Source organism: Mustela erminea, chromosome 7 (assembly GCF_009829155.1).
Source record: "Mustela erminea isolate mMusErm1 chromosome 7, mMusErm1.Pri, whole genome shotgun sequence".
Lineage (NCBI taxonomy): Eukaryota > Metazoa > Chordata > Mammalia > Carnivora > Mustelidae > Mustela > Mustela erminea.
Window position 1 is genome coordinate 68,548,191 of NC_045620.1, and position 25,024 is coordinate 68,573,214.

The window sequence follows — 25,024 nt, forward strand, 5'->3', positions numbered from 1 at the left end:
CTCCAGCGCAGCGCGCCTCCCCCCAGGTTTCCCGCCAGCAGTCGCCGCGCGTTTTATTCCGTGCGTCTAGCCGCTCGGTCCGACAGAGCGGTTGGTCCTCGCCGGCCGTCGCTATGTCGCGACAGAGCACGCTGTACAGCTTCTTCCCCAAGTCGCCAGCGCTGAATAATGCTAATAAGTCCTCGGTCAGGGCTTCAGGTGAAGGCGGCGGTGCCGCCGCCGCCACCAGGGCCTCCCCTTCTCCCGGCGGGGATGCGGCCTGGAGCGAGGCCGGGCCTGGGCCCTTGGCAGGCTCCGCGTCGCCGCCGGAGGCGAGGAACGTCAATGGAGGGCTGCGAAGAACTGCCGCCCCTGCGGTCCCCGCCAGGTAGCGGGGGACGGGGGGGAATTGGGGGTGGGGGCACAGCGGCTGGGCGAAGGGGGCCTAGGGAAGGGAGGCTCGCTTTGGAGGGCTTGTGGGGGTTCGCAGCTAGGCCTTAAGCTCGGAGGACGTGGGGCTGCATACTTGGCTTTAAAAGGGTGCAGGGCCCGAGTTTGTAGCCTTGGCGTTAGGGGGCGTAGACTGTAAACAGGGTAGGAGGAAATGGGCTGCGGGAAGAAAGCGGGGGAAGAGACGCGCAGACTTTGGAGGAAGAGGAGGGTACCACCAGGTGGAAGGCCGGATTAGAGAGGGAGTGCAAACTGCTCGGGGTAGCGAGGAGAAAGGAGAGATGGGAGCGTTGGGGGTGGGGCAGGAAGAGAAAGGAGCTGTGCAAGCTCCGCGCGGGGTGCGCACCGGGGCGGGGGGGGAAGGGGTGGTGCCTGTCTGCAGCGGGGGAGGGGTGGCGGGAAAGAGGAATGCCTTCGGGGAGGATGAACACTTGTACCGCAGAGGCTGTGGGGGCGCGGCGTGCATTGAGAGGGGTTCGAGGAGGAGGTTCCTTGTTGAGAGCTGGGATAGGGAATTGAGGGTCAGCAGAGGTTCGGGAAGCACTTGAATGTTTGGCTGGGAGCCTCGGGCGCCTCGACCCCGGGAGCGGTGGGCCCTAGGCCAGCCTGTGTGGGCTGTACAGGAGGTGGGAGTGGGGGTGGGTCGCTAGCTGAGTGCACTGGGGGTGTGTCACGCCGCGGACCGAGGAGTCTGATTGGTCCGCGTGAGGGTTGCAGGGGCGGGGCGGGGCAGGTGGGGGGAGCAGAAAGTGCTGGGGTCCGCCGGCTCATTCCATGGATAGGCCGAGCGTGCAACAAAACAAATGAAGAATTTAGAGGCTGTATTAATTTTGATATACGTGGAAGTATTGTGCGGAGTTGAAAAAGATGCTGTTTTATGATATAGTGTCTCTTTTGTTGACAATTGCATGGGAGGATGAGGCCCCGCAATCTTTTCCGGAGTCGAGAGTGAGACTATCTAAAGGCTGTGGTCTGGCCCTGGGCAGGGATGGATGGACGCGATTGTGCGGAGGCCTGCCGGGAGGTGTCCTCTCTCTCGGAGCCCTTCGGTACTGTTCCACGGCGTAACCGGCCTTTTGTCGGAGCAGCGGGCGACATTTTGAAAAGCTCGCATTTTCTGTATCCCAGGTATTGTATTAGGCACAAAGGATAATGGTAGCCCTTTGAAAGGATGAAGAAACAGGTTTAGAAAAAGTGAACTCCTTTAAAGATCAGAGAGTTGGTTAGTGGTTCTGAGTAGGCTCATTCGAATGTGTTGTTTTATGTGTCCTACAGATTTTCCAAAGTCCTAAGTGTCATTATAGTACTACTTTCCTTTAAGTGACCCTTTCAGGCAGTGAGTTTAACTATATAATTGTGTGAAGAGTAGTAGGATATGCCTCTGGCTTACAGATTATTTTGAGGGTTTTTTTTTTTTTTTTTGAAGATTTTATTTATTTGATGGAGCACAAGCAGGGGAATCGGGAGGGAGAGGGAGAAGCAGGCTCCTTGCTGAGCAGGGAGCCCGATATGGGGCTCCAGACCCTGGTATCATGACCCCAGGGAAAGGCAGCTGAGTAACCGACTGAGCCACCCAGGCACTCCTGAGCCCCCCCCTTTTTTGGGGGGGTTATTTATTTATTTATTTGATAGCGATCACAAGCAGGCAGAGAGGCAGGCAGAGAGAGAGGAGGAAGCAGGCTCCCCAGTGAGCAGAAAGCCCAGTTCGGGGCTTGATCCCAGGACCCTGGGATCATGACCCAAGCTGAAGGCAGAGGCTTTAACCCACTGAACCACCCAGGAGCCCCTGAGCTCATTCTTTTTGAGAAACTGTAGATAGGAGAAGTAACAATGTTACTCTCTAAGGGAGATTTTAGTTTATAAAGGAAACCTCCATTTGTAAGGATGTCTCTTGTTCTGAGTTAATCAGTTTTCCTTAGTATCTCCTATGTACACGGGGGTATACATAAACTTTTTTTTGGTTTTCTCTCATTAACCTTTTACTCCTAAGGGGGTCTCAGCCAAGAACTCAGAAGGCTGGAAAGAAGATATTTTTCCTCCCCTACATTTGCATCCTCCATAATAGTTTTTCTTTCATCATTCTTCATGGGACATGCAAGATGTGTTATAATGTTTATTATATTTATTATATATAATTTACATTATATATTATTTATTATATATTTATAATATATATTTATTATATAAAATCTATATTATATATAATTATTATTGTATATTACGTGAACTGATTATTCCTGCATCCATGCTAAAAGGCCTTCATTCAGCAAATGCACATCATGTACCTGCTACTGTGCCAGGCACAGAATTAGGCATAATGGATCTTGGATCCACCCTTGTATTCAAGGACAAGCAAAAAGGCAATTCTTGGAGCAGAAGCGGAGTGTATAGGTTCTTTGTGCTTTGGTCAGGGGAAGGGGGATATATATGTCAGGGTAGGTTTTTGACTCTTCAGGATAAGACCCCAGAGGCAGGCAGGAGTCAACTACAGAGGGAGTAAGGGGGTGTTAGGAAGCTGGTTCAGGAAGAAGGTCCTGCAGATTGTGATAGACAGGAAGAGAAGAGAAGGGACCCTTGAAGAAGAGGGTATGTCAGGATCCAGTCGAACAAACTGATGGGCCACCAAGACATCTGGACTTTTCTAAGCGTCACTTGAAAGCTTTAAGAAGAAGTTGAGCATCTTTTAATGTTGGACATGTACATTTCCTCTTGTACTTAAGTGTTCCAAGTGTTTTGCCTGTTTTGTTTTTTTTCCCATAGTTCTTTGCCAGTGGTGTGTGATTCAAAGTCTTTTTCTACCTTGGGTCGTCCTTTTGCCAGCTTATGTTATTTTGAACAGAAATTTGTAATGTCAGATTTGTCAGTCTTTTTCTTTATGGCTAATACTTCAATAGATTTTATTTAAGAAATCCTTAGGGGAGATTGAGGATTTAGAAAGCTCAGTCTCTGGGTGCCTGGCTGACTCAGTCTGTAGATGCTGTGACTTGATCTCGTGGTGGTGAGTTCGAACCCCACGTTGGGTGTAGAGATTACATAAAAAATAATAAATCTTAAAAAAAAATCTCATTGACTTAAGTGTGTTTGGTGGGGAGACCTACTGGTAATGGAGAGAGCATGAGGGTAGTGGCAGTGGGGATAGGATTTAGAAGAGGAGTTGAGAGACCGAAGTGCTAGAGCACACAGCTGTTGGTGATGATGTAGATAATGGGACATAAGAGCAAGGAGAGAGGCCAGATGACATCAGTTTTGAAGTAAATGGCTATAAGAGGAGTAGAAGGAGGGGCGTGTGGGTGGCCCGCTCTTGATTTGGCTCAGGTCATGATCTTTGGGTGCTGGGGTTGAGCCTCACATGGGGCTCCACTTTCAGTGTGGAGTCTGAGGAGTCTGTTACTCCCTCTGCCCCTGCCCACCACATGCACATGCTTGTGCTCTCAAAATAAACAAACCTTTAAAAAGAAAAAAAAAAGTAGCAGGACGTATGTGTACCTTAAGCCTGCTTCTCATACTTTATTTTTTCTGTAGGTTTCTTTTTTCCTTTTTTTCTGTAGTTTGAGATAATAATTGTGACAGCTATAAGGCTTCTGACCACTTATGTCTGGCTTTTTATTATTATTACTACAAATCTTGGCTAGTTTATTTTTTACAGTTTTATTTCAGTGATAATTCTCTCTCCTTGAATTGTATGCCCTGTTCCCATTCACAGACAAGGAATGGTCAGACATGGCAAATCTTTTTTCAGCACCTTTATTTAAAGGTAACTATCTGCAGTAGTTGTGGGTGCTTTCCTAAGAACTTTCGTACAGTTTAGTGTATTTATTTATTTATTTTAAAAAAGATTTTATTTATTTATTTGGCGGAGATCATAAGTAGGCAGAGAGGCAGGCAGAGAGAGAGAAAGGGAAGCAGGCTCCCCGTGAGCAGAGAGTCTGACACGGGGCTCGATCCCAGGACCCCTAGATCATGACATGAACCGAAGGCAGAGGCTTTAACCCATTGAGCCACCCAGTCACCCCAGTTCAGCGTATTTATAGCAGTATGTTTTTCCAATTAATATCACACCCAATATAATAATAGTTATTTTAAGAAAACAGAATTAAAAAAATTCAAGCTCTTTAAAAACATTCTGTGGGGGCGCCTGGGTGGCTCAGTGGGTTAAGCCGCTGCCTTCAGCTCAGGTCATGATCTCAGGGTTTTGGGATCGAGTCCCGCATCCGGCTCTCTGCTTAGCAGGGAGCCTGCTTCTCTCTCTCTCTCTCTGCCTGCCTCTCCATCTACTGTCAAATAAATAAATCTTTAAAAAAATAGAAATAAAAATAAAAACATTCTGTGGACTCAGTGTCACAGACCTAACTTGTTTTGATTGACAGAATTAAAGCAGGTATTAAAGATGTTCAAACTTGGGGTCCCTGGGTGGCTCAGTCGGTTACCCAGCTGTCTTAGACTCAGGTCATGATCCCAGGCCCTGGGTTGGAGCCCTATATAGCGGCTCCCTGCTCCCCCTTCCCATTTGTGCTTTCTTGTGTGTACTCTCTCTCTCTCTCAAATACATAAAATCTTAAAAAAAAAAAAAAAAGATGCTCAACTTGTCATAATTTGGTCTGTGGGAACCTCTTTTGAGCTGCTTTTTAAAAAAATTACTATTATTATTTTTAAGACTTTATTTATTTATTTGACAGAGAGAGAGACAGGGAGAGAGGGAACACAAGCAGGGGGAGTGGAAGAGGGAGAAGCAAACTCCCCAGCTGAGCAGGGAGCCCATGCAGGACCAGATCCCAGGACCCTGGGATCATGATCTGAGCTGAAGGCAAATAGACGCTTAACAACTGAGCCAGCCCCGGTGCCATTATAAAAAGTAATTTTTAAAAGATTTTAATTAATTTATTTATTTGGCAGAGAGAGAGAGAGAGACATCGAGAGAGGGAACACAAGCCAGGGGAGTGGAAGAGGGAGAAAAAGGCTCCCACCTGAGCAGGGAGCCCCATGTGAGGCCCCATCCCAGGATGCTGAGCCGAAGGCAGATGCTTAATGACTGAGCAATACCCAGGCGCCCCTTTTGAGCTGCTTTTATGGCTTAACATTGCCTCAGGGCTTTTGAAAACCTTCATTGTGATGATTTTTACATGCTCTAAGGCATGAAATTAAGCTTCTCCACAAAGAACCTGGGTTCTGGGTGCCTGAGTGGCTCAGTAGGTTAATCATTTGCATTTGGTCCAGGTCATGATCTCGGGGTCCTGGGATTGAGTCCCACACTGGGCTCCCCGTCAGCTGCCCCTTACCCCACTTGTATTCTCACTTGCTCTCTCAAATAAATAAAATCTTGAAGAAAAATTCTAAAGAACCTGTTTTCTTTTAACTTCTTTGAGGTCTCTTTTCCAGTGCTATTTAGAAAATAATATTAGATGCCAGTTTGGATGGTAGTTTCATATGGTCACCCTAGACCCTTGTGCATAAATGATGAGCCATAGTTAATACAAGCTGAAGGAGAAGGAAAAGGTATATGGGCAGAAGTGTATTGGTAGGTGAGTAGGTATTGTGGGGGCATTGGAATTAATTGTTCTGATTACTTCTTTTTTCTCAGTACTGCATTTAGTTGTTTAAGGGTAGGGGAAGTCTCCTCTAATGGTCCACCTTGAGAGTTAGTTGCAAACACCCAATAACTGATTTCTAAAGTTGGTTTCAGAGTGTGTTCATGTTATGACTCAATGTTTATATGCACAGGTTTTTGTTAGACAAGCCCAGTTTATTTTTTATTGCTTACAGAAGCAAATTCTAGTAGTGCTTTTGTATCCACTGATTTTTTTTTTTTTTTTAGAGTAGATGGCCTAAAAAGTTGATTATGAATTTGGGGGTACAACCAGTAATTGACACCAAGATTATGGACTAAAGCGAAAACAAAATGTGACTTTAAAAAGCAAAATTTTAAAAAATCTGTTCAGTGTATGTTTGGCTTTACTGAGTCATTTCTTATTTTTAGTTGTATGAAGGTTTTATTATTATTTTTAAAGTAAGGGCTGCGGCCTACGTGGGGCTTGAACTTGTGACTCTGAGATCAAGAGTCATATGCTGTACCCACTGAGCCAGCCTGGTGCCCTAGTTGTATGACAGCTTTTTTTTTTTTTTTTTTTTAAATAATGTATTCTTTGTTTCAGGGGTACAGGTCTGTAATTCATCAGTCTTACACAATTCACAGCACTCACCATAGCACATACCCTCCCCAGTGTCCATCACCCTGTACAACGGCTTTTACATTTGTTTTTCTGAGCTGTCACTCCCCTCCTTTTTATCATTTATTATTTATTATTTTTTTTAATTTTTTTAAATATTTATTTATTTATTTGACAGAGAGAGAGAGATCACAAGTAGACAGAGAGGCAGGCAGAGAGAGAGAGAGGGAAGCAGGCTCCCTGCTGAGCAGAGAGCCCGATGTGGGACTCGATCCCAGGACCCTGAGATCATGACCTGAGCCGAAGGCAGCGGCTTAACCCACTGAGCCACCCAGGCGCCCCACATTTATTATTTTTTAAATTAACATATAATGTATTAGCCCCAGGGGTACAGGTCTGGGAATCGCCAGGTTTACACACTTCACAGCACTGCCCCCCCATTTTAAAACTGCCTTTGGAATCCCAAGAATATCAAGAATTTAAGATATATTAACATTTTGGGGAGTCCTGGGGGGCTCAGTCAGAAGAGTGGGTGCTACTGATCTCAGGGTGTTTTTTTTTTTTTTTTTTTTTTTAAAGATTTTATTTATTTATCTGACAGAGATTACAAGTCTGCAGAGAGGCAGACACAGACAAGGAGAAGCAGGCTTCCTGCTGAGCAGAGAGCCTGATGCCAGGCTCGATCCCAGGACCCCAAGATCATGACCTGAGCTGAAGGCAGAGGCTTAACCCACTTAGCCACCCAGGCGCCCCATGATTTCAGGGTTTTGAGTTTGAGCTATTGGCTGTAGAGATTACCTAAATAAACTTAAGAAGAATTATATATTAACATTTTAAAAAACACACATAAAGTTTTAATTGGATCTTCTTTGTAAGTACCTTGTAAGGTAATTCCAATATTTTGGCATTTTAGCTTGGGCTTTAGGAAGCAGTGTATTTTACATTGTAATAAAATCTTTAGATGTGAGGTGACTTTTTGGCCTATATATTTTCAAATTGGATTTGCATAGGGCTAATGATCCTTGTTAAGACAGTTACATGAAAAGAGAAAGATGTTAAGATTATCAGAAAATATAGCCAAATATTAAAATACAGTGAAGTTAATATATTGGGTAAGGCCTTAAGTAGAGCCAGTAGAATAGCTGGATGTGATTTTATAGGATTATTAGGCTCTTGACAAGGACCAGCGTATGACAGATTATAGCACATTCCAGCTGTGAACCGTAGGCTTGCATTGTATTTCCATGCTTTATTGGGAAGAAAAAAAAAAGCGGGGGGGGGGGGGGGCGCCTGGGTGGCTCAGTGGGATAAAGCCTCTGCCCTCGGCTCAGGTCATGATCCCAGAGTCCTGGGATGGAGCCCAGCATCGGGCTCTCTGCTCAGCAGGGAGCCTGCTTCCCTGCCTCTCTGCCTACGTGTGATCTCTTGTCTGTCAAATAAATAAATAAATAAAATCTTAAAAAAAAAAAAAAAGGTGTTTTTTTGAGAGAGAGCGAGAAAATGAGCATGAGCAGGAAGAGAATCTCAAGCAGATTCTGTGCTAAATGCAGAGACCAACTCTGGCCTCAATCTCATGACCCTTGAGATCATGACCTGACCCAAAATCGAGAAATGTTTAACCAACTGTACCACCTAGGTATCCTCTATATATTTTAAAATACAGTATTTAGTGTTGGTAGGAAAACTTGAGTATTTGCATGGATTATATTTCCTTTTATGTTGGCATTCTTTGGAAACTATACAACTACTAGAAATCAAAGTTTTAAAATTACCTATAGAGAGTTGAAGTCTTCCCACAAAATTAAAAACTTTTTTGGCATTAACTGAAGAGAAATTTTATTTTGCTTTTAAAGATTTTATTTATTTGAGAGAGAGTAGGAGCAGAGGGAGGGGGAGAAGCAGGCTCCCCCCTGAGCAAGGAGCCCAATGTGGGACTCGATCCCAGGACCCTGAGATCATGACCTGAGCTGAAGGCAGACAGTGTCACCCAGGGGTACTTACACGGTATATTTTATTACCTGCTTAATGCTCATTTTGGTTGGAAGCCACAGTTTCCTGGACCAGAATTTTCAAAGTGTCAGCTTTTAAAAAGCTTCGGCACTTTAACAGTGCTTATTAACTAAATTTTTTAGTCTTTGCATTTTATAGTGTACTGCCAACTGCTAACATCGGAAAAGTTAGGTTATGTGTAAGATTTTATAAGTATATGATTACATTTAGGGTAAAGTGATGTTGAAAAACAATTTGAATAGTTAACTTTACAGATAAGGAATTTACTTGAAAACTGATAAATGATTGGGGCGCCTGGGTGGCTCAGTGAGTTAAGCCGCTGCCTTCGGCTCGGGTCATGATCTCAGGGTCCTGGGATCGAGTCCCACATCGGGCTCTTTGCTCTCGGGGAGCCTGCTTCCTCCTCTCTCTCTCTCTCTCTGCCTGCCTCTCTGCCTACTTGTGATCTCTGTCTGTCAAATAAATAAAATGTTTAAAAAAAAAAACTGATAGTGATTGTAATTAGCTTTTACACATTTTTTCTCTAATGGAAATGTACATTTGCCTTGCAAAATAAATTTAAAGATACTAAATTTTTAATAACTTTGGTTCCTTGGAAAAGAATCTTCTAATTTATGAGACCTTTGAGCACCACTGTATAGTGTGTTTTGCAATTTGTACTACATTTGTACAAGTGAGAGTTTTAAGGTAACCGTAGTCTTAGCTCAAGTTATTTCCTTTGGGAATAAAACTAGAATGAACTTACTTATGTTAAAACAGTAATATTTTATCACAAAATAAGTTAAGGTGTAAAGCTAAAAAAAATTCTCCCCATGACTTCTAGGTCTCAGTCAGAAACTTGAGTTACTTTTAGCTAAGGATAGAGGGGACTTTCAGGAGTCAGGCTTGGCCATCTCATATTTGCTCGAGAATTTTAATCTAGGTAGGTGTTTGGGTGGCTCATTTGGTTAAGCGTCTGCCTTATTCAGCTCAGGTCGTGATCCCAGTTTCCTGGGATCAAGCCCTGCAGTTGGCTCCTTGTTCAGTGGGGAGTCTGCTTCACCCTCTGCCCCTCCCCGTTCATGTTTTTGCTTTCTCTCTCGGAAATAAAATCTTTAAAATTTTTTTTTTCATCTAGTTATGTAGTTTCTCTGGGAGCCCCCAAGACTGCTGAGATTCCTGCAAGTGGTCCGTTGCCTCATACCAGGCAAAATAGAATTCCATCAGATTTTGAGGCATCCTGTTCCTTGAACTTCAAATGTACCACCAAGATGTACATGCTTGTCAGTCTGGTATCCATTAACTCCAGTCTTGAGAATTTGTAACTTTTGTAAGACATGTATGTTATAAAATAGCTGGTGCCCAGTTCAGCAATTAGTCCTTACCCTCCATAACTCCATTCACACAGACAAAAAAACCCGACCTCTTGAATTTTACAAACCAGGAGCTCTTTGTAAACCTCACTCATACTGGTTGGGCTCAGCACTTATCCACCTGTATTTACTAAATTGAGTACATAGGGAAGAGACTGCCTCAAACTAGCCACATGGGGCTTAGACTTTGCTATGTACACACCAAAATGTTACCTGAATCTCAACTTTTTAAGGGATTTAGTTGCCTTTAAGAAGGGCAGTCAGGGGACACCTGGGTGGCTCAGTCAGTTAAGCACCTGCCGTGGGCTCAGGTCATGATCCGCAGGGATCAAGCCCCGAGTTGGGCTCCCTGCTCAGAGGGCAGTGTCCCTCTGCCCTGCTCAGTGCGCATTCTCTCTTTCTTATAAATAAAATCTTTAATAAGAAATAAAGGGCAGCCTGGCTTGACAGATAGGTATCCCTGCTGATACCCTTCAGAAAAATTTGCTTCGATCATGCATTTTGAAGCCTAATGTCTCAAAACTATACAGCCAGAAATATGCTTCCTGATGGGGACATGTTCATTGAATTAACATGTACTTACTATGACCAGTCATCTAAAATGATGCTCAGGATTTGGACTCAGAACCGATCAAGTGTCTTTAGGGAGACCAGTTACTTCCCTCCTTTAGCAGCAGAAAGAGTACAGTTTTAGGGTAGTCTCAGGTACTTTCAAACAAAAAAAGCTTACAGTTTTCTGATAACTCGGGATAGGCTTTTTGTGGTTAAGTGGCTACCTGGCCGAAGTTAAGAGAAAGACTGCTTGACAGTAGGGAGGCTTGTAGACCATTCTGCACAGCTCTCAGGGTCTTTGTTTCCTGTTCGTGGGCTCATGGTAGAAACTGGAATTGGATAAGAGCTTCCTTTGTGAAGATGAACTACGTGGTGAGCTTGATGGCAATATTTATGGATTTGTGCTTGTGCTGGTTGCTGTAGATTTCTGTCAGAGTGCACATGCTGCAAAGGCCCTTGAGAAAAGCTAGCCATGCTGTTGTTTTTGTCTCTTTTCTAACTGTGTAGCCTAGGGGGCTTCCATATTCACATTTTTGAAGAAAGGAATACTTTAACTTTATCCTTAGGTCTGAATAAGGTCACCCCAGTGTACTAATGCAAGCTGTTCTAAAATGTTCTTGTTTGTGGTCTATTTATTTTACTTCTGCAGTTATTCAGTGAAAACCTTTCAGCAAGTTCAGAAAATCTTGGTGTATATAGTATTTGAGCAGAATTTATTAGCTGTTGTGGAATCTCCATCACTGAGGGACTCTGCTGTAGTTAAATTTTTACTTTTTTGTTTTTATTTATTTAAGAGAGCATGTGTGCATGAGTAGGGAGGGGCTGAGGGAGAGGGAGAGAGAATCTCAAGCAGGCTCCACACCCAGCGCAGCCTCCAATAAGGGGCTCAATCGACTGAGCCACCGAGGTGCCCCTGTCAAGTTTTAATTTTAATTCTGGTTAGCTAACATGCAGTGTTTCATTAATTTCAGGCGTATATCTGCTGTAGTTTTTCAGCTAGATTCTTCTTCCTCTACCTCTCCTTTCCCTTTCTCAAGAAACCTTCAGGACCAAATTAGTTTTCATGAAGATTGAATCTTTGTTTTTGATTCTGCAGGCATATATATTCATTATTTTTTGGCAAGTCAGGCACTTCGAATCCAAATGGAATTTTTTCACAAGATTTTTAGGGCTGGAGGGTGGTAGTGTGCTAGGTAGGTTGTGGAGTGTTAACTGGAAACATTTCAAATAGAGTCAAATGAGGTAGTATTTATTGTCATTATCAAATCACATATCAATGTTTCATATTTTATTAATGCCCTGAGTCAGGTCCTGTTCCTGATACGTACCATATTGTGGTATACTAGAGTCAAATGAGGTAATATTTATTGTCATTATCAAATCACATATCAGTGTTTTTCATATTTTATTAATGCCCTGGGTCAGGTCCTATTCCTGATACGTACCATATTGTGGTATACAGGTGTGATACATTATAATTTGGAGAGCATGTACAATGAGTCTGTGCCTTTTTCTTTGCATCAGTATTCTGTCATAATTTGGCCATTGTTTATAAATTGATTATTCTGAGAAGTAGTTTCTCATCTTAATACCAGAATTAATTATATTTGTATTTGTCTTAATATTTTAAATAAGCATTGTGATATTTGCTTATGTTTTTAAAAATGACTTGAACATCTGATTTTTAAAAATTAATTCTAGAATTTGGGTGCTTGAATATTAATGCCAGAAGACTTCAAAGGCTTCAGTATTAATGCCAGATGCCTTCCTTGGAATTGCTTATTTGTAGGTAATTGCCTATAATGCAACTTAACCAGATATTAACCAAGTTATGTATTTCCTTTGGCAACAGTTCTTGTGACTTCTCACCAGGTGATTTGGTTTGGGCCAAGATGGAGGGTTACCCCTGGTGGCCTTGCCTGGTATACAACCACCCTTTTGATGGAACATTCATCCGTGAGAAAGGAAAGTCTGTCCGAGTTCATGTACAGTTTTTTGATGACAGCCCAACAAGGGGCTGGGTTAGCAGAAGGCTATTAAAGCCATATACAGGTAAGAGTCTACTCCTCAGTGTGTGTGAGAGTGAGTAAGAGAGCAAGCACACAGCACATGAGCACAAGTGTCTTTGACTGCCAGACAGTGAAATTAAGTGTGTTTTATGCCAATAAATTTCAGGAGTGGTAGGCTGAATGCTTCCATCATGGGAAAAAGATACAACTGGTCTGGTTGGTTGTGGAGTGGAATTTTTATTTCTTTATTTTCAGTTGACTTATGGCAGTATCATGCCCTTAAGGGGAAAATGTTTTCATGATTAGATCTCATTTGGACCATACTACCAAATTCAGGCATGAAAAGGCTAAGTTAACAGTGTCCCGTCTTCAGAGATCTAAGAGAAAGGCAATGCAGTCAGGATATATAGCAAATAGATTAGTGACATTGTCTAGGGCAGATGGAGATGCATATTTACCTGGCCTTTAAAACCCTCACTTACGAGCGTATCTACATTGAGTTTCACATCATACTTTTGGACCCATAATGTTCTTTTTCCAGGTCCACCTTTTTAAAGTCCTAGACTGCAGCAGTCCCGCCTATGTAGTGTCACTTGGGGCAGGTGCACCCTGTCAGTTTGTTGAGTTATACCGTGTGTGCACATTGTGTTTGCAGGGTTCAGTGCTTGTTTACACTTGAGCATGAATGAGTCCTTGCTCATTATCTTCAGGATCTTCAGGCTAGGGTGCTGCTGGACTCACTGTTTAGGAATCACAATATGGGTCAATTTGCTAGGAGTCTCTGGGAATTCTGACTTTTGGTCATAGTGTTCATCCTGCAGGGTCAGGAGGGCACACTGAGAAAGTTAAGTCTGCATGGAAATCTGACCTGCAGGATGGAAAGAGAATCTGAACATTTGGTTCTATCTTCAGCACTAATTTGCTGTATAATCTTGGCCAACTAAGTAACTCAAATACTGTTTACTTATAAAGTGAGAGAGCTGAACCAGGTAACAGGGTCTTTTTCTAGGACTAATCTTGAGATGATGATATTTTTTTTTTAATGAGAGCATGCTAGTGAGTATGGGTCAGGGAGGGGAAGAATCTCAAGCGCAGGGCTCCGTCTCTCTCCGCTCCTCTGAAATCTTAACCTTAGCTGAAATCAAGAGTTAGATGCTTAACTGATTGAGCCACCCAGGTACCTCTAATTTCGAGATTCTAAACAGAGCTTTGGCAACACGACTTTTAATTTAAAAATACCCCCCAAATTTTACATATATATTGTCATTATTTTGTAAATGCAACCCTGTTGAATATTGCCTTTGCCATTTAAATTTCCAAATTGTTGCAACAGCATGGATGAGGAAAAAGTAGGTTTTTAATTCTTTTTTTTTGGTGGGGGAGGTCCTTAAAATTGTAAATGCAGTTTGCATTGGGTTTTTTGGGTAACGATGAGGTAGGTCATTAGATATGTGGGGGTGAGTGCAGCTGCAAACAGGCACTTGAGGAAGTTAGGAGGCCACCCTCCAGTGGATTTTGATTGTTACAGTTTGTAGTACTGGTGCAGCTCTTTAGAAAAATGGGAAATTGCACCTTTATTTTAGCCAGTCCATTAAGTTGCTAATGTAATGGCACTTTAGGATATCCTGTTAGTTTTATCATACAGTAGAAAAAAGGAAATAATATAATGTTTGGATCTGTTAAATTTAGACAAGTTCAGGTTTGTTTTCTGATTTGGTCAGAAGAAAACAAAGACCTTGCTAGTTAGGCCTCTTAGGAAAAACTAAATAATTTTGTGCCATTAGACTTGTGATTATCTGCATCTAATCTTTTGGTCAGAGGACAGGAGTGTCATTTAAAATTATAACTCTTGGAGCACCTGGATGGCTCAGTCGGTTGAGTGATTCTTGGTTTTGGCTCAGGTCATGATCTTGGGGTCCTGAGATGGAGCCCCACATCCCACTCAGTGGGGAGTCTGAGATTCTCTCTCTCCTTACCCTCTGCCTCTCCCCTGACTCATAGGTGTGCTCTCCCTCAAATAAATAAAATCTTTTTTTTTTTATAGTGAATTGGACCCTTCACTTAGGTTCCAGTTCTTTTTTTTAAATTTTATTTATTTGACAGAGATACCAAAAGTAGGCAGAGAGAGAGGGGGAAGCAGCCTCCCCACTGAGCAGGGAACCTGATGTGGGGCTCCATCCCAGGACCCCAGGATCATGACCTGAGCCGAAGGCAGAGGCTTAACCCACTGAGCCCCCCAGGCGTCCCTCAAATAAATAAAATCTTGAAGAAAATTTAAGGGGTGCCTGGGTGACTCAGTCATTAGGCACCTGCCTTTGGCTGGGGTCCTGGGATGGAGCCCCACGTTGGGCTCTCTGCTCAGCAGGGAGCTGCCTCCTCCCTCACAGCTCCCCCCTGCTTGTGTTTGCTCTCTCCCTGTCTCTCTCTCTCTCTCTCTGGGTCAAATAAATAGTGTCGTGGGGAAAAAATAAAGGGATAAAGGAAGAGTTTGACCTGAAAACAAACAACTTGATTTAATCTAGACAACAACAACAACAACAACAAATTCAGTTTGAACTAGGTTACCTTTCCAGAATGTTAGTATCCTTACCAGTAGGGTTTTGTTTTTAGTATACCCTATTTAATTACCTTGGGGATAAACTTAGTATCATAGCTTCATTTAACTGTCAGTGTAGTTTTTGCCTTCGAAGTAATTTTTTTGTACAAAGCGTCTCAAACCCCTTGAACATCTCGTGCTTCATCTGAAGAGGTCTGCTTTATATTTAGGGCCACAGTCAGGAGAGATGAAATAGCCCTAGGTGACCCAACAGTTAAGGCAACTTCAAGGAGGTCAGATAGGTAATTTAAGTTTCACTAGTAGTTTTCCCCTGGTAATTTCTTCTAGGTAGGCTTTATTGATCTATTATCAGTCAAAAGTAATGGGGCATTAAAAACTATTCTTGATTCTTGTCCATTACAACAGATATTATACATTGAGCCTATTCCCTAGCTAATGGTTCTTATTTATAAATAAGATTTGCTTAATAAGAAATATAAATCTAAATTTTAGGTTCAAAATCGAAGGAAGTGCAAAAAGGAGGTCATTTTTACAGTTCAAAGCCTGAAATACTCAGAGCAATGCAACGTGCAGATGAAGCCTTGAATAAAGACAAGATTGAGAGGCTTGAATTAGCAGTGTGTGATGAACCCTCAGAACCAGAGGAAGAAGAAGAGACGGAGGTGGGCTACTGTTAAACAAGTCAGTTGCTAATTCTTTTGGGAAAGTGATGGAAAAGGGGGGGTATTAAAGTGATATTCTCGTTTTATTTATATGATTTGCATATACATACACACACACAGTTTCTCATACATTCCTTCTTTTGTCTTTTTTTTTTGTGAGAGTGTGTGAGCATGAGGAGGGGCATGGGGAGGCTCCATGCACAGCGGGGAGCCCGATGAGGGGTTTGATTTCACAAGCGAGATCACCTGAGCCAAAATCAGGAGTCTGGATGCTTAACCGACTGTGCACCCATGTACCCCAAATACTTGTACCCATAATTCTATATTTCTGTAGGACTGTAGGTTATTTTAGATTAGAATCTCAGCAGCCATTTTGCCTGAGTTCTCAAGCTTCAAGCCTGGTGGAAGATAAGAGGTAGTACCATTTTGGTAACAGGTTAACAAGACAGTAAGAACATGGTGATAAAATTGGTTATGATGTCTGGCAGTAAGCCTCTATTTGAGGGTGTGGTTAAGCCCTGGAAATGGATTTCCTAATGCTCTCAATACTTTTTTTTTTTGTATTTCGGATAGGTAAGAGAGGTTAAATACCCTTGAAATACAACCTGGGTTTTAAACTTTAATAGTCACTATTTGAGTGAATTGATCATTCTTCTCTAATTTAACAAATTAATGAACTGTGCACTTAAGAGATTCATTTATGACTGAGCCTGATTTTATATTATTATAGATAGGGAATAACAAACTAACGAGTATTTTAAGAGAAACGAAAGAAAGTATTTTTAATCTTACTTTTGAGGCCAGGGGTCTTACCATTAATGAAAGGTTTAGAACTGGATGGTAATACAAAGATCACTGAACCTCATATAACTTCACATGTGTGGGAGATCCATGATAACTGAATTATGCCTTGCCCAAGAAGCTACAGCTGGTTTGTGGAAGAGCAAGGACTAGAAACCCATACAGATTGCACTGCTTTCTTAAACTAAAATTTATAAAATGGCAAAGTTCATAATACATCCCTCTGGAAGAGGAGAGATGACCCTGGAAGAAAGGTAATGGGGATTTAAAGTTATTTCCACAGCTGATTGTTAATGAGGGTATCAACTGTAGGTATTTGGGATATATGGTCATGCTAATGGCTTCATCACTACTGTACAGGATAAAACTCAGGAGAGAATCACTTAACCCTATAGTATGATGCTACTGAAATTGATGTGTGTGTGTGTGTGTGTGTTTAATTCTTGGAGGAGGAAAGTTTCTCATTTCTGGAGCTGGGTTCTTCTCTTGATCAGGATACTGCAGCATATTGAGAGATACTCCACAGCAGTACTATAATTTTCCAGATTGTTTTTTTATTTAAATAACTCTTTCTTTGCCTGTCAGGTTGGTGCAACTTACTCATCAGATAAGAGTGAAGAAGATGATCATGAAATTGAAAGTGAAGAGGAAGTACGGCCCAAGGTCCAAGGATCTAGGCGAAGCAGCCGCCAAATAAAGAAAAGAAGGGTCATATCAGACTCGGAGAGTGACATTGGTGGTTCTGACGTGGAATTCAAGCCAGATGGGAAGGAGGAAGGAAGTAGTGATGAAATAAGCAGTGGAGTGGGGGACAGTGACAGTGAAGGCCTGGACAGTCCTGTTAAAGTTGCTTCAAAGCGGAAGAAAATGGTGTCTGGAAATGGCTCTCTCAAAAGGAAAAGTTCAAGGAAGGAAATGCCCTTGGCCACCAAACGATCAACTGGCATTTCATCAGAAACCAAGAGTGCTTTGAATGCTTTCTCTGCCCCTCAAAATTCTGAATCTCAAGCCCACGTTAGTGGAGGATGTGATGATAATAGTCGCCCCACTATCTGGTATCATGAAACCCTAGAGTGGCTTAAGGAGGACAAGAGAAGAGATCTACAGAGGAGGCGACCTGATCACCCTGATTTTGATGCATCCACACTCTATGTTCCTGAGGATTTCCTTAATTCCTGTACTCCTGGGATGAGGAAGTGGTGGCAGATTAAGTCTCAGAACTTTGATCTTGTTATATTTTATAAGGTGGGCAAGTTTTATGAACTATACCACATGGATGCTCTTATTGGAGTCAACGAACTAGGACTAGTGTTCATGAAAGGCAACTGGGCTCATTCTGGTTTCCCAGAAATTGCCTTTGGCCGATATTCTGATTCTCTGGTTCAAAAGGGCTATAAAGTAGCACGAGTGGAACAGACAGAGACCCCAGAGATGATGGAGGCACGATGCCGGAAGATGGCACATATATCTAAGTATGATAGAGTGGTGAGGAGGGAGATCTGTAGAGTCATTACTAAGGGTACACAGACCTACAGTGTATTGGAAGGTGATCCCTCTGAGAACTATAGTAAGTATCTTCTTAGCCTCAAAGAAAAAGAGGAGGATTCTTCTGGCCACACTCGGGTGTATGGAGTATGCTTTGTTGATACCTCACTGGGAAAGTTTTTCATAGGTCAGTTTTCGGATGATCGCCATTGTTCCAGATTTAGGACTCTAGTGGCACACTATCCTCCAGTACAAGTCTTGTTTGAGAAGGGAAATCTCTCAACAGAAACTAAGATGATTCTAAAGGGTTCATTATCCTCCTCACTTCAGGAAGGTCTGATACCAGGCTCCCAATTCTGGGACGCAGCCAAAACATTGAGAACGCTCCTTGAAGAAGGATATTTTAAGGAAAAGTTAAATGAGGACAGTGGGGTACTGTTACCTCAGGTGCTTAAAGGTATGACCTCAGAGTCTGATTCTCTTGGGTTGACACCAGGAGAAAAGAGTGAATTGGCCCTCTCTGCTCTAGGTGGTTGTGTCTTCTACCTCAAAAAATGCCTTATTGATCAAGAGCTCTTATCAATGGCAAATTTTGAAGAATACATTCCCTTGGATTCTGACATGGTCAGTGCTACAAGACCTGGTGCTGTTTTTGCTAAAGGCAACCAGCGAATGGTGCTAGATGCTGTGACATTAAGCAACTTGGAGATTTTCATGAATGGAACAAATGGTTCTACTGAAGGGACCCTACTAGAAAAGATTGATAGTTGCCATACTCCCTTTGGTAAGCGGCTTCTCAAGCAGTGGCTTTGTGCTCCACTCTGTAGCCCTTACGCTATCAACGATCGTCTAGATGCTATAGAAGACCTCATGGCTGTGCCTGACAAAATCTCTGATGTGGTAGACCTTCTGAAGAAGCTTCCAGACCTTGAAAGGCTGCTGAGTAAAATTCATAATGTTGGGTCTCCCCTGAAGAGCCAGAACCACCCAGATAGCAGGGCTATCATGTATGAAGAAACCACATACAGCAAAAAAAAGATTATTGATTTTCTTTCTGCTCTAGAAGGATTCAAAGTAATATGTAAAATTATAGAGATTATGGAAGAAATCGCTGACAACTTTAAGTCTAAAATCCTTAAGCAGGTCATTACTCTACAGACAAAAACTCCTCAGGGCCGTTTCCCAGATTTGACTATAGAACTGAACCGATGGGATACAGCCTTTGACCATGAGAAGGCTAGAAAGACGGGACTAATTACTCCCAAAGCAGGATTTGACTCTGATTATGACCAAGCTCTTGCTGACATAAGAGAAAATGAACAGAGCCTCCTGGAATATTTGGAGAAACAGCGCAGTCGAATTGGCTGTAGGACCATTGTCTACTGGGGGATTGGTAGGAACCGTTACCAGTTGGAAATTCCAGAGAATTTCATCACTCGTAATTTGCCAGAAGAGTACGAGTTGAAATCTACCAAGAAGGGCTGTAAGCGATACTGGACCAAAACTATTGAGAAGAAGTTGGCTAATCTGATAAATGCTGAAGAACGGAGAGACATATCATTGAAGGACTGCATGCGACGACTGTTCTATAACTTTGATAAAAATTATAAGGACTGGCAGTCTGCTGTTGAGTGCATCGCAGTATTGGGTAAGACTTTGAACAAGCTTATTCCTAAGGGTTTGGTTAGTCATGTCTTATGTCCCAGTTATGCATTAAGATTTAAGTCCATTGGACATTTGCCATTGAGGCATATTTCTGAATACGGTTATGTATTTTGATGTGTATATACTTGTGCCCTCACTAGACAAAATGGCTTAGTTTGCCTGGAGCAATTCAAGTTCATTTTTTGGTCTTGTTCAGTCTTGAATAATTGAAAGATTGATAGATTTTTAGTTTTTTGTTTTTTAAAAAGCAGGAAATTTTGTTTCTAATTCAGGGCTTGAACTAGGGCCCTGAGATTAGGGACCTAAGCGGAGGCGAGTCCTATGTTCTGGATGCTCCATTGACTGAGCCACCCTGGCACCCCAGATTTTAGTACCTTTAGTATCATGATCCTGATTTTTTGGTTTTTTAAATATTTTATTTGACAGCACAGGGAGAGGGAGAAGCAGGCTCCCTGCCAAGCAGGGAACTGGATGTGGGGCTCCAGATCATGACCTGAGCCGAAGGCAGAAGCTTAACTACTGAGCCATCTAGGTGCCCCTGGGTTTTTTTTTAAGCTTCTCATTTTTGTTAGAATAAGTTAAAACTGTTATCTTGGCCCATCACCACTTCTTGTATTTTCAGTCGATCTCTTTACATGCATATATTTCTTTTTTTTTTTTTTTTTAAAGATTTTATTTATTTATTTGACAGAGATCACAGGTAGGCAGAGAGGCAGGCAGAGAGAGAGAGAGGAGGAAGCAGGCTCCCCGAGGAGCAGAGAGCCTGATGCGAGGCTCGATCCCAGGACCCTGAGATCATGACCTGAGCCGAAGGCAGAGGCTTAACCCACTGTGCCACCCAGGCGCCCCTTCATGCATAGATTTCAAGATTTTATTCTTTTTGCTCTTAGCCCAGATCATCACATTTTCTTTCTTACAGCTGATTTCTAAGAGCCCTGATTTATATATTTATAATTTGGCAACCTTTTCAATTTCATAAATACTCTTTTTTCCCCTTAAATTTCCAACATACTTGGAGCCTTTGGTGTTTCACAGTTTAGGTTTTTTTTTTTCCCCCGCTGTGTTTTAAGAATACAGTAACCAGGGGCACCTGGGTGGCTCAGTGGGTGAAGCCTCTGCCTTCGGCTCAGGTCATGGTCTCAGGGTCCTGCGATCGAGCCCCCACATCCGGCTCTCTGCTCAGCAGGGAGCCTGCTTCCTTTCCTCTCTGCCTGCTGCTCTGCCTACTTGTGATCTCTCTCTTAAATAAATAAAATCTTTAAAAAAAAAAAAAAAAACAACAGTAACTACCCAAATTTGTAAAAGAACTTTTTTGATCTGAATACAACTGTCCAGAAGTATCCTTTGGTTTGTACCACATTGATTCCTTAAACCAATACAACTTTGAGCAGTTTGGTGGGTAATTTAAAGTGTCCCTCAGGACAGGTGTTCAAAAAGATGCTTTTGTATCAGTGTGCCTGTTGTGTTAATATTTCACTTCTAAGAAGTGTTAGTTCCAGGATTAGGTCAAGTAAAAGCGGTTCAGTCTAGCATTTCCCCAGTATCTCTTAGCTTACCCTTGGCATTCCTCTGGTCCAGATGTTAGGGGGTCTGTTTTGAGGGGAGAGATTTTGGGATGAAAATGAGTTCTCATTTCACTACAAGTGCTCCCATGAAGACACATAGAAACATTTAGGCTGGTGGCTCATTTTCTGTTAATGAACGCATTAAAGCATTTTGTGTGTTCTAGAGTGCCTGTTGTTAGAAAAAAAAATGTATAAAAAGCAACTAGAACATACCATCCTCCACTGGAAAAGTGTTTTTGAATGACTTTTTATATTAATTAGTTGGATCTTTGTGCTTCTTAAGCAGCTTCTAAAATGATGAAGCCTCACTTTTACACTCTCTTGAACAGATGTCTTACTGTGCCTGGCTAACTACAGTCGAGGGGGTGATGGCCCTATGTGTCGTCCAGTAATTCTGTTGCCAGAAGAAGGTACTCCTCCCTTCTTAGACCTTAGAGGATCACGTCATCCCTGCATCACGAAGACTTTTTTTGGAGATGACTTTATACCTAATGACATTCTAATAGGCTGTGAGGAAGAGGAGGAAAATGGCAAAGCTTATTGTGTGCTTGTTACTGGACCTAATATGGGGGGCAAGTCTACGCTCATGAGACAGGTAAACTGAACCTTAAGGTGCACAAGGTCATTTGTATACTTTGGGAATATATTACATATTTACGCCACCCTTTTCCAAGTAGCACATAAATTATATAGAATTCAGTCACCAGCATACTAGGAAGCAAAGGAAAAATGCTTTGTATTGAAAATTGAGAATTGTATTTACCTTTATCAAGTATCTGCTCATGTTAATGGGAGCATACATTAAAAATCTGAGAGATTTCAGCTTATGACTTTACGAACTCTGACTTGATTGGATTCCTCTCCTCTGAAGGTATATGTATCCATAATGAATGAAAATGTTAGAGGTGTGTTACTCAGACTCATTTGTGGGAATCCTTATAAAAGAACCATGACAGACTTGTTCAAGTAGGTGAGCAAATACAATTCATGACCTTTAATAACCTTTGGAAACTGCTTTCATGAAAAACAATAAATATATCTGTCTTTTTATACCAGGGGTTGGCCAGCCACTAAGCTAAAAATGATTTACATTTTTTAAGGGTTAGAAAGGAAAAAAATGTGACAGAGACTGCCCTTGACTAAAAATATTTGCCAACCCCCCTGCTCTCCTGTATTTAATCTTAGGTTCGCCAAATACGCTAACTAGCAAGAGGCAGTATATAGTCCAGTGGTCTTCAATCCCATTTTCTTTTTTTTGGTATCACTTAGGAGAGCTTGACAAAGAAAGTACAGATAGGGTTCCACTGTCCCAGATTGATACATTTGGTCTGGAATTGGTTCTAGGCATCAGTAATTTTAAAGAGCTTCCAAGTGATTCTACTGTGTAGTCAGCCAATGGTGAGACCACTAATGCAGTGGGTTAAAATCTCACAGGCTTTGCGGTTTTAAGGCCAGTTAGGTTCTAAGCCTCTTGTTTTTTTAGGCTTCACTTTACCTGCTTTGGATTGTGAACGGTTTTTAAGAGTGCCTGACTACTACATAAATGATGTGTATCTATGTTTTTCTTTAATACCAATTAGTAAAGACCTTTTCCTCCTTCCTCCAAAGGCTGGCCTATTAGCTGTAATGGCCCAAACGGGTTGTTACATACCTGCTGAAGTATGTAGGCTCACACCAATTGACAGAGTATTTACTAGACTTGGTGCCTCCGACAGAATAATGTCAGGTGAGTTTTCTTTTTTCACCTAAGGCTTTATTACTGGCCTGTTCATTTCTATATTTTGTACAATAAATACATCTGTCTTGAAATGTGTACCAGCCATTAAACTTGATGTTTGATTTTTCCTGTTACACAGAGTGGAGTACTCTGAGGCACTTGAAAGTATTCTTTCTTCAAGCAAGAAATTGCATTATCTCTTAATGAGATGTAATCTTTAGTACTGGGTAGCTCATGATATGAACAAAAAAGATGAACAGACTAATTCAGTATTCTAGTTCTATTTAGTAGTATGTTGTGTGTGTGTGGTTTTTTTAGGTGAAAGTACGTTCTTTGTTGAATTGAGTGAAACTGCCAGCATACTTACACATGCAACGGCACATTCTTTGGTCCTTGTGGATGAATTGGGTAAGACATTCCAATTTCCATTTGAAGGCTATTTATAAAATTAAAAAAATTTTTTTGTAAACTCTAATTTTTCTTGAAGATGATTGGCCCTTTCTTTTTAAAAAGTCTGAAAGCATTTACCTCTAATGCCACAGACCCACCTCTAGTGCCATTCAGACCTATACTGGAAGATAATAGATAATGTTAAAAATGGTCTTTGATTATAAGGCTCTAAATTTTGTCCTATTAAAATAGTTAACATTTAATGAGAAACTAATAGGACATTTCTGAAGATCATTGGTACCTGAAGAATACTCTTTAAAAAAAGAAATGCAGGGGTGTCTGGCTGGTTCAGTTGGTAGAATGTGGGACTCTTCACCTCAGGGTTAAGTTAGAGCCCCATGTTGGGTTGTAGAGATTAATTAAAAAATGAAATTTTCAAAAATATAATGTACCCTACTCCCAGGGCTGATAAGTGGATGTTTAGCTAAATGGGGTCTATTATTTGGATGCACTAATTTATGTCACTATTTTACCCCCCCCCCCCGGCTTTTTCATTCCTTTGTGGTATAAGGCAGATATATAATTTATGCATATTTTACCTTCATAGGGAGAGGTACTGCAACATTTGATGGAACAGCAATAGCAAATGCAGTTGTTAAAGAACTTGCTGAGAACATAAAGTGTCGTACATTGTTTTCTACCCACTACCATTCATTAGTAGAAGATTATTCTCAAAATGTTGCAGTGCGCCTGGGCCACATGGTATGTATAAACTGCTTTCAGAAGTTTAGATTTTGGAGAGAATCAAGACAGGTATGTCCACTGCTAGCACATGAACACAGCATAATAAAATACTTTCCTTTTTAGGCATGCATGGTAGAAAATGAATGTGAGGATCCCAGCCAGGAGACTATTACCTTTCTCTATAAATTCATTAAGGGAGCTTGTCCTAAAAGCTATGGCTTTAATGCAGCAAGGCTTGCTAATCTTCCAGAGGAGATTATTCAAAAGGGACATAGAAAAGCAAGAGAATTTGAGAAGATGACTCAATCACTGCGATTATTTCGGTAATTATACTTGCATATAATTTTGCTATGGAGCTGACCTTCATCATCCCCCTTTGCGGTTTATTCATGCACTATGGAAAACATGAACTGATACCTTTTTTTTTTTTTTAATTTTAAGGGAAGTCTGCCTGGCTAGTGAAAGGTCGACTCTAGATGCTGAAGCTGTCCCTAAATTACTGACTTTGATTAAGGAATTATAGACTACATTGGAAGCTCTGAGTTGGCTTTTGACAAAGGTGGTAAATTCAGACAACATTATGATCTAATAAACTTTATTTTTTAAAAATGACCATTTTTCCATTTTCTTTCTAGGAAATTAAACCCTTTTAATTCTTATCTACCTTCTACATAATGGTTATTGAATACTCCACAATATATTAAGTCTAGATGTTATGGTACATGCATACACTTTCAGGCTGTTTATACCCACTGTCACCAATACACATAAATGGGGGGGGGGGCTATGAAACTGTATAGGGCTGTATATATACTTGTCTCAGCTTAATGCAGGAAATTGTTTTTAATTTCCAGCGGTTTGTCTAAACTGTTCAAAAAAAAACTATGAACAGAGTTCAAATACAGGACTGTTTTGAAGAGAC

At 41.6% G+C, this 25,024-nt stretch overlaps 1 protein-coding gene and 1 long non-coding RNA gene across 2 annotated transcripts; one reads left to right on the forward strand and one right to left on the reverse strand.

The window, feature by feature from the left end:
* On the forward strand, positions 1–24,715 carry MSH6 (mutS homolog 6). The gene is given in 12 exon segments (XM_032352042.1): positions 1–222; positions 225–279; positions 281–367; positions 12,360–12,559; positions 15,566–15,735; positions 17,122–19,669; positions 21,581–21,846; positions 22,860–22,977; positions 23,287–23,376; positions 23,966–24,120; positions 24,226–24,425; positions 24,544–24,715. Coding segments are annotated over 12 exon segments (4,080 nt in total). The 5' UTR covers positions 1–113; the 3' UTR covers positions 24,626–24,715.
* Positions 1,234–21,586, reverse strand: LOC116595548. Its single transcript, XR_004287732.1, has 2 exons — positions 21,243–21,586; positions 1,234–1,590 (listed from the first exon to the last, which is right to left on the reverse strand). It is a non-coding gene; the product is annotated as an uncharacterized LOC116595548 (long non-coding RNA).
* Positions 24,716–25,024: the final 309 nt, after the last annotated feature.